This window comes from Myotis lucifugus, unplaced genomic scaffold (genome assembly GCF_000147115.1).
Source record: "Myotis lucifugus unplaced genomic scaffold, Myoluc2.0 scaffold_923, whole genome shotgun sequence".
NCBI classification, from domain to species: Eukaryota; Metazoa; Chordata; class Mammalia; order Chiroptera; family Vespertilionidae; genus Myotis; species Myotis lucifugus.
In genome coordinates this window covers 38990-48349 of record NW_005871971.1, presented here as the reverse complement: position 1 = coordinate 48349, position 9360 = coordinate 38990, and the positions used below count along the sequence as shown (strand labels likewise).

General features: G+C 60.3%; 1 protein-coding gene across 2 annotated transcripts; it reads right to left on the bottom strand.

Moving 5' to 3' along the window:
• Positions 1–1663: 1663 nt before the first annotated feature.
• DLK1 (delta like non-canonical Notch ligand 1) lies at positions 1664–9146 on the bottom strand. Of its 2 annotated transcripts, XM_014448785.2 has the most exons (6): positions 9080–9146; positions 7829–7892; positions 7227–7357; positions 4353–4494; positions 2365–2644; positions 1664–2145 (listed from the first exon to the last, which is right to left on the bottom strand). In XM_014448785.2, the coding sequence occupies exons 1-6, from the start codon at positions 9144–9146 to the stop codon at positions 1900–1902; spliced, it is 930 nt and encodes a 309-aa protein (XP_014304271.1). In that variant the 3' UTR covers positions 1664–1899. The 2 variants fall into 2 exon arrangements, with proteins under 2 accessions (XP_014304271.1, XP_006106890.1); XM_006106828.3 differs by having other exon boundaries at positions 1664–2644.
• Positions 9147–9360: the final 214 nt, after the last annotated feature.

Sequence of the window (9360 nt, the reverse complement as noted above, 5' to 3'; positions counted from 1 at the left end):
GCCAGGGGATGAGGGTGAGGGAGGGGAGGGGCAGGAGGGCAGCAACAGGAGCCTGGGGGGTGGGAGGGGCCTTGGCAGTGGTAACAGGGTTTGGGGTTGAGGGAGAATTGTGGGGAGGCAGGAGAGGAAGGGCAGGTTTAAAATGGGGAGGGGTTTGACGAGGAAGGTGATGGGAGTTTGGGGTGACATCGCCTGTCGGGGACGAGGTGACCAGGGTGGCATCTTGGGGCGAGGATGAGGAGGAACTGGGAGTGGGATGTCAGGTTTTGGGGGAAATGACAGGCTTGGAACCAGAATTACAAGGGACTTGGCGGTGGTTGAGTGGGTGGGGGTGACAAGGTTGATGGTTGAGTGATGACGGTGACGCATGTGGTGATCTGAATGACCGTGATGAAGGTGATGATGAGTTGGAGCAAGGTAAACACGTCAGTAATACTCAACGAAGCTCAGAGTATTGATTCCTACCCAAATAACTTAAGAAGCAAAATAGTCCTATCTGGTACCCAAGGACTGTTTAGCTGCCCAACCCGAAGAGCTGGGAAGCTAGACAGAACTCTGTCCCAACTCCTCCTATTTTTTTTTCCCCAACAAAAATAGATGCTCTTCTTAAAAAAGTCAAGTTCATGATTCAGAAACTGGCTAGGTCTTTCAGGATCTGAGCGTTACTAACTCGGCAACACAAATGAACTGCACAGCCATGTAGGCCAGGCCTGGTACCACTTCGGCCACAGAACTAAAGAACGCCCCACAAGGGGCAGGTTCCACGAACCCCTGCGAACACCTGGGGGGGGGGGCTGTGTTGCTGCTCAGATTTCGCCAGGGGCACTTGCGGTTCACCTGCATTTACATTTTAAGAAATATGGCTAATCTACAGGGCGAAGGGGCGTAGAGGATTGGAGATTTTGGTGGGTGGGGGCTGCCCGAGAGGAACTCCAAGGCTACGTATTGTGACTCAAAGCGGCTAATCGTTCCCAAATGGAAAGTGAGCCAGGAGGCTCCCCACTTTGAAAACTGCACTTAGGGGTGATTTCAGGATGCCAAGCGGGCATCAGAATAGACCAAAACACGCGGACCCGGGGATGGGACCTAGTCTCCATCCCATCCTCATGGGGAGGGTCGGGAGCTGTTTTGGTTCATCCCCCGTCGTTCCTAATTCAGAGTTTTAGACAAGAGAGGACCTTGATGGTCACTGTGGTCAAGCCCCTCCCTCCAGAGGGGCGAAACGGTGGGCTCGCTCAGGGTGACGCAGCGAGTTAGTGGCAGGGCTGGGACGAGGTCCCGGCCCCCCAGCAGCCAACCCGGGTTTTCTCTCTGCCTGACACATGGCCGCTGCACTCTGCAAAATCCTCAACTCCATCACAAAGATCTAAGGACTGCGATGTTGAACTTGAAGTGAGTGCGAGTCGGATGTGGCGTGTGAGAATTAACGAACGAAAGGGGTCTTAGCCCAGGTCACAGTGGTTGGTCATGCAAGAATACGTTACAAGGACCCCGTGGCCGAGGCCCCTCGGGGAGGGACGTCGACACACCGAGTCCTGGTCCAGTTGCCTTGTTTTTTTTTTGTCTTTTTTTATTTTATGCTAAAAATTTAAAGTTTAGAATGACATGCTACTTATCTTACTCGTTTAAAGATTAAATTCTTATTCTTACTCTTAATCATGCATTGGGAAAGAGGGGGGAGGGTGGCCTTCATCATTGCATTGAGCGCATTGCATTGGTCACACACAGTAGTAGCACAAAGAATAATACAGCGAAGCGTAGCGCGTTCACCAGGTCTGACACGAGAGCTAGCAAATTCGCCCACCGAGGTTAGAACCGACCGCATCTGGTGAGCTCTGCGGGGACCCCGAGGATGGAGGGGGCGGGGTAGTAGAGTGGGGGCTCTGCCTAGATCTCTGCTTAGATCTCCTCGTCGCTAGCCTCCTTGAAGGTGGTCATGTCGATCTTGTCGGGGAAGATGATGTTGACGGCCATGTCTTCCCCGCTGTTGTAGCGCAGCAGCAGCTTCTTCTTCTTGTTCAGCATGCGGTTGTAGCGCAGGTTGGCGATCCAGGCCTCACACTTGTTGAGGAAGACGATGCTCAGGGTGCCCAGCACCACCAGACCGGTCAGCACGCCCAGGATGGTGAAGCAGATGGCCTGGCCCTCGGAGAGGAGCGGGGTGTCCTTTTTGACCTCCCTCATGGCCACCTTTAGGATGTGGTGCTCGGGCTGCCCCACGGGCAGCTCGTGCACCCCGGGGGTCACGCGGTAGGCCAGCCCGGGCCCGTTGGGCACGCGGGTGCCCTGCTGGGAGCTCGCCGCGCGCTTCTTGCCGCAGAGGGGACCTGTGAACTGGGGCCGGCACCGACACTCGAACCTCACCTGGGAGTGCTGCAGGCAGGTGCCCCCGTTCAGGCACGGTTCGGAGGCACAGTTGGTCACCGAGCGACTGCAGGTTTTGTCCACGAAGCCGGGGGGGCAGCGGCAGCGGAAGTCGCCCCCAATGTCGGTGCAGGTGCCCTGGTTCTCGCACGGGTTGGAGGTACAGCTGTTGACCACGATCTCGCAAAAATTGCCCGAGAAGCCGGGGGGGCACAGGCAGGAGGCATACGAGGCCTGGCCATCATCGTCCACGCAGGAGCCGCCGTGCTGGCAGGGGGAGCTGCAATACAGAAGGGGACAAGGCGGAGGTCCCCTGGGGGGTGGGCTAGGACAGCGGTGCTGCGGGCAAATGCTCAGAACACAGGGGGTGAGTGAGTGATGCCAGCCAGGGGGGCTGGGGAGGCGGCGGGCACTGTGACCCCTGCCTACGAGGGCCTCTGGTGTCTGAGGCAGCCGCACACCGGGTGGGGGGCGCCCCTCACCCCCACCTGGAGCACGCCGACCGCCCGGATGCCCATCTCTCCTACCAGAGGCCTGCCGGTGAGTCCCTGGACTGGTGGGGGAAACTGAGGCTGAGAGAGGCAAAGTCAGCGATAACGCCGGGCTGGAGGGAGCCCCCTCCTCTAGCTTGGTCCCCAGGCCCCTGACGGTCTCCCCCGCCCCCCATCACCACCCCATTATTATTTTTACTTCTATTTTCAGCGGAGCGAGCCTGCAGCTCATTGTGCAGAAACCCTTGGGGACTCTCCGAGTGAAAGAAATACGCGGTCTGTCTTTGCGTCCCTGCCGCTGGTTTAGTGGCTCATTCACCCAAGTGCAGCTTGCAGACCGAGCTGTTTGCTCCAAGCGGAGCGCACGGAGCATTTAACGTAAGTGCTTCTAAACGAGCGGGCCCTTTGTCATCTGGTAAATGCCGCAACTCCAGGAAAGAAAGGGGCGGTGGGCGCGAGAAAGCCGCGTCGCCCCTCGGAGGAGGGCGGCCTAGGGGCGGGGCTCTGAAGGATTTTCAAGGACCCCGGCCTGGATTTTGTTAGAGAGAAAAGCAAAACATTTTAAAGGGCTGGCTCTGAATGTTCCCTTCTCTCCGATAAGCCGGCACGGCGTGCGATGTCACCCCTGCCCTCGGAGTACTGATCTTTCCATGCCTCACAGGTGCCTGCTTGTGGCACCAGCCAGTCCACGTCCTCCACGCCACCCTGCAATGCCAGGGCAGGAGGCGCTGGTGTGGCAGGGCAGCCCCTGGGCCAGGGGCTAGGGGCCCCAGGTGGAATTCTCGCTGCTGTCAAGATCTCTCCTAGCCTCCCTTTTAGCCCCCGTCCGTGCAGCTATGCACATAAGGGCCAGAGGGGGGCTGTGGGGAACCCTGCTCAGGGAGGCACAGGACAGGCCAGCGGCCATTCTGCCTCGGTGCCCACTGCCCAGGATCCCAGGGCTCCCTCCCCACTCAGGGTAGCTGAGAGCTGGACCCCACCCCCTGGCCCTTATGGCTTGTCCTCCCCATCCCGCCCCCGCCCCTCCCTGTGCTGGCCCACAGCCCCCTCCCCCCTCAGCCAGGCAGCCTCCTCCTGAGACACCCCAGCAAACCCACCTGCAGAGCTGCCCAGCCCCTAAAACCACCCCCTGAAGTAGGTGTGTGGGTTTCACAAAAACAGCCTGGGGCCCTGCGGAACTGATCTCCTCCCCCCCCCCCCCAGTCGCCTGTAGAAAATTATGCAGCTCCAAGCTCCCAGCTCCGTCCCAATCTACTGTCATTCACACACGGGACCCGGGGAGGGCAGGGGAATATGAAAACGCCTTCGGGATCATTTGAAGAAATTATGGAAATGACACTTCCTCTGATGGAGGGCGGCCCCCCACGGGGCTGCAGACTCGCTGGTCTTTTGTCAGGCGCCAGGTCTCCCTGGCTGAGGCTGAAAGGGGCTTCAGGGGCCAGGAGGGGAATCAGAGGCCGCATTCATCAGAGCCCAGGTAACGGGAGGGATATTTACCCGTTGACCTCGCAGGGCCCGTCCTTCTTCTGGCAGTTCTCTCCCGAGAAGCCAGGGGCACAGGTGCACTGGTAGTGGCCCTTCTGCATGGTGGTGCAGGTGCCGTTGTTAGCGCAGGGGTTCGAGGTGCAAGCCCGCATGTCTGGGGGAGGGGAGAGAACATCAGACCAGGGAGGGGCGGGGGGACAGAGGCAGGAAGACACACCTCCAATTGGTGGAGAGAGGGACCCCAGCTAGGCTGCCCCATGTCTCTGCCTGTGGCCACTGCCAACGGTCACTGAGTGGGGGTCCTGAGGAAGAGGTGTAGGGACCCCCCCCAAAAAAAAATATTCCTGAACAGCTTAGGGAGCTGAAGGAGGGTCCTTGTGTTCGGTCACGGGGACAGAAAGTCACAGCTGCTCCCTGCCACTCCACCCAGATCACCTCTCCCCTTTTCTGGGGAACCAAGTCACCCCTCAGTCCAGCATCATCACCTTCACGACAGACACCTTCCCTCCCCTAACAGTGCGCTGAGCTCCCCGTGCCTGCCTCCTCCAGGCAGCTTTGCACACCCAGCTCTTCGTGGTTTTTGTGTGTGTGTGTTTTTTTCGGGGGGTAGCTGCCACTTGGGGGACTAGTACAGCCCAACCGTTAGAAACACCAGAGGCCCTTTGTGCCGGTCCATCCCCAGGGGCAGGGGGGAAATGGAGATGTGATTTAGCCCAGCCCTGCCTCCTCCTCCAGGTGGTCTCTGCGCGCAGGTTCTGAACTAAGGGGGCCCAAGATTAAAAGGCTGGCTCTTTTGAAGGCAGCAAGATGAGAACTATCGAGCCCTCTCCCGTCAGCGTGCGTTTCCATGAACACGGGTACGTTCCCACCGCCTTTCGACACCTCCCGTCACGCACACTTCATTATCCCGGCTCAGCGAGCCCAGGACGCGCCGAACAAAGGGGCCCGGGTCAGGGGCTCTCAGACAGTGCAGCCCCCAGACCCCCGCCTGCCCGGGAGGGGCCGTCCTGTGCCCACCTCCCGCCAGCTGCGGAGGTCAACCCCTCCCTCCCCACTCCGTGCCTCACTTTCTCCACTTATAAAAGGAGGGACCTTTTTTTAGCTTTGATTTTCTACCAAATAGAAAGCCAGAGACACAGCGAGTTAGTTAAGGCAGATGGTGGGGAGGGGTCCACACATGGACAGATTCCCCCTCTGTTACAAAGACCGCTCCCTGGCGGAGGGGAGATGGCAAGCCATCAATAGAGAAAGGCCTGGACGCCATGCTGATGGCCTATCCCGAGCCCACCAGGCGTCCCTGGGAGCCCAGCTGGGAGCGAGGCAACATAAAGAGGATTTATCATTAGGGAGGGAGGGCGCCAGCAAAGCCTGAGATCGTGAGCCTCGCGGCCGGCCGGCTCCTTCCTCGTCCTCTGCTCAGGGCTCTGCGGCCACCTGGGAGCCTGAGATATAGGCTGAAGGGCAGTGACAACCCTACCTACTCCTGTCCCCTCAGTGTCAAGCCTCCAGAGCAGAGGCCGAGCCCACCTTTGCCCAAGGAGCAGGCTGCCCGTGGGGGAGGGGAGCCGGGCCTACGCAGGGGCAGGGGCAGGGGCAGCAGCTGCGCTGCCTGCGACTGACTGACCGTGACAGTGACAGCCTGAAAGACCAGGGGGAAAGGGGGAAAGGGAGAGGGCCGCTTCCCCTGGACCCAGCGTCCTAAGCTGAGAGCCTCTGTCAACCCAGGGAGGAGGGGACCTTGGTCTGGAAACCCCGTGGGGAGTCCCGGGCTAACGTGGGGAGTCCCGGGCTAAGATACCCAACTGGGTGGGCTCCAGGCTGAATGCCTGACCCCAGATGGTGATTTCTCTGGGATCCTCTGGTCCCCAAGTTAGAGCTCCTGCGAGGCCGCGGTGGGAGGGGCAGCAGAGCTGCGGGCCTGCGCATGAGTCAGCTGCTGATAAAACTGCACCATAGCAGTGGGGGGGTGGGGGGGAGCTTCAAAGACCCAAGACATGGGTGGGGGGGCGGGTGCTTGATTTTGAAAACTAGCTGCTCTTCCGTTTCCCTTAAGGGAGGGCATTAGAAAAAGCCCAGGTGAGAATGAATCCTGAGCAAACCCTTTGGCTTCTCTGAGCCTCAGTTTCCCTATTAGCCTCTGCTAACGTTGGGCACCAGGGGACAGAGGCCCTGCCTAGGCTGCTGGAGTTTTCTGGAGGACTTCCGTCTGCCCAGGTCTCCAGGCAGGTTTTGCCAAATGAGAACGGGCTCAGAGGAACATGTGCGGCCTGAAAACGCAGCCAACTCTCCATGGCTCGGGGTAATGGAGGACAAAGGTGGCATAAATTAATGAAATCAATAGATAACACCAATCCATCCTTTAACCTCTTCTCAGCCTTGCCCAGGCCCCCCTCCACCTTAGTTCTCTGTCCCAGCCCCCAGCCCTGACCCCGGGGGCCGGCCTCAGCTCCTGCTGCCCACCCCTCAGCGCCGGTCCCCGCCCCTCCCCTGTTGTTTGCTTGCTTTGGGCAGCTCTTCATAACAGTCTCCAGGGCGGACCTGTTGGAGTTTTCTTGCTGCGTCACACACCCCCGTCCTTCCTACTCCCCAAGCTTCAGTGACCGGGGCAGGCCTGCGGTCCCCACCCGCTCAGCTCTGTGTGGTGTGCGCTTACTTTGTGATTGTTTACTCCACAGACAGCCCCCCAACACCCCACCCCAGGGCATCCTCTGGGTGCAGGGTGCAGACGGAGCAAAATCATGTCCCCTACCTGTGAGGAGGCTCCTGCCTCCATCCATGGGGAAGTGTGTTCACAGGTCATTACCACACAGAGCACCGGGTGCATCAGAATAAGGTGGGAGGGGGAGGACAGGGGTGAGGGCGGGGGAGGGCAGGGGGAGCGCCCACCTATGTCGCAGTAGTGCCCGTCCCAGCCTTCGTTGCAAGTGCACTGCCAGGGTTCGTCGCAGAATCCGTGAACGCAGCCAGGAAAGGGCATGCACTCGTTACACTGGGGTCCCTGCCAGCCAGGGTGGCACCTGCAGGGGGCGGGGAGAGTACATTTGAGGATGGGCAGGGCTGACATGGGAGCGGGGCTGCTTTCTGTGTACCAGGGCCTTAGGGGTCTTTGCACAGTGCCAGGCCAGTGGGCCCCAGGAAGCAAACACCAGTCACCTGAATGGAAAAGCTTCAGCAGACGGGCCGTCTGAGGAGCAGACAGAGGGGCCCTGGGAGGCCAGAGCGTGCTGCGTGCTGCGTTTTGCTGCAGTGGCCCGCAGAGGTGTGTCATCATCGGGAGCTGTGGCTGTGCCCCACCCCCTGCCGTCACCCCCCCCCCAGGTTTCTGCGTCATCGCACACCAGTTTCCTGCGGGGGTGATGGTGACGAAGCTGTTTTTTTTGCAGCTCAGTGGCCAAGCCCCTTACCCCCTTTTTTCTGCCTGACACCATGACTCCCCAGGATTCTGCCCTAGCCCCCCACAAGATGCCTCGGGGGGAGCACTCCATTACCTGCAAACATTGTCCTCGGTGCAGAATCCATAGTGGCGGTTGCAGGGCGGGAAGCATTCAGCTCCTGAGGCACAAGAAAGGTCACACCATTCATCTCACCAGGCCCCAAAGGCCACCGCAAGGGAGCACACACCCTCTGTGGTCCTACCCGCCTGGCACCCAGTAGGTACTTCCCATCAACCCACCCAGGAAAAGCTCTCTACCCTGTTCCTGCTTAAGGAGTGACCACCAAACGCTGCTTTATTCTCACCAGCAGGTCAGACATCTCATTTCCCTCCAAACAAAGTGTGAGACCTCCAGCTCTAAAACTGGGGAAGGGGGAGGTGGGTGGACAGGTTTTGACCCCTGGGCATTCGGGCAGACCTTCAGTTTTGCTAAGTGGGCTGAAGGGGGAGCAGATTTTGAGGAATTCATCTCCAGGGAAAGCCAGACAGGGTCACCTGGCAGCGCACAGGTAAGGCATCTGGATATTTGTGAAGGTTCATCCCAGTGAAGCCAGGAACCCAAGTCAGGGTCCCCCCCAGTTTCCCCTGCCCCACACTCGTCATCGAAAAAAAAAAACTGCGCCACAGCTTGCAGAGCTTGACTGCAATCAATCCTGACCCTATTTAAAGAGTCTGACGTCTTCATAGGCGCCTACTGTGTGCATTTACGTCAACCCGCACACCAGCTCTCCAGACAGCCCCCTCCCCCATGCCCACGGGTGCAGTGGGGCGGGGGCACTGCGGGAGGGGCCACTCTCGCTGTCAGAGGCAGATGGCCGCTGCAGGCAGAAGTGTCGCAGCCCCTCACCTAGAGAAACCACGCAGCAGGGCCCAGGCTGGGCTCCTGGTTGCGAATTTGGGGCTGTGATGGCAAAGTCACCCCCGCTGCCCCCACAGACCTGTACCCCGATGCACGCACAAAGACCCCCAAAGTTGCACCCCAGAGCCTTTTCACAGGTCTCCCAGCATCACCTCGTTTCTCCTACCTCTTGTCTCAGCGCACCGACACCCCTCCGAGCACCACTTTTGTGAGGCGGGAAGGGGCTGGGGTCCCACACCTCCCCCGTCCCCCCCGGGACCCCCAGGGCCGGGCTTGGCGTGCAAGGGGAGCGGAGAGGGCGAGGCAGGTACCGCGCGGGGGCTTAGGGTTAGGCGGGACGGGCGGGAATTCGGGCGCATGGGACGGGGCGTGCAGGGCACTGGGCGGCCGGGGGGCGTCGCAGGCTTCCCCAGAGGGGGCGCGAGCCGAGCCACCGGGGGCACTCACCATGGGCATGGTGGCCGAAGGCCAGCAGGAGCAGCAGGACGCGCTGGAGGGCTGCGGTCGCGGTCATCGCGGGGCGGCCGGGGTCGCGGTCCCGGGAGAGGCGCGGGCGCGGGTCCGGGTCCGGGCGCCGCACTGGGCTTCTGGTTGCGGATGCGAAAGGGGGCGCGGGAGCGCTGTGAGGGGAAAGCCAGGGCTGCACCCGGCTCCGCGTTGCGCTCTCCAATGCCGCCGCCGCCGAGCTGCCGCCGCTGCCGCGCGCACCGCCCTTTTCGTACCGTCGC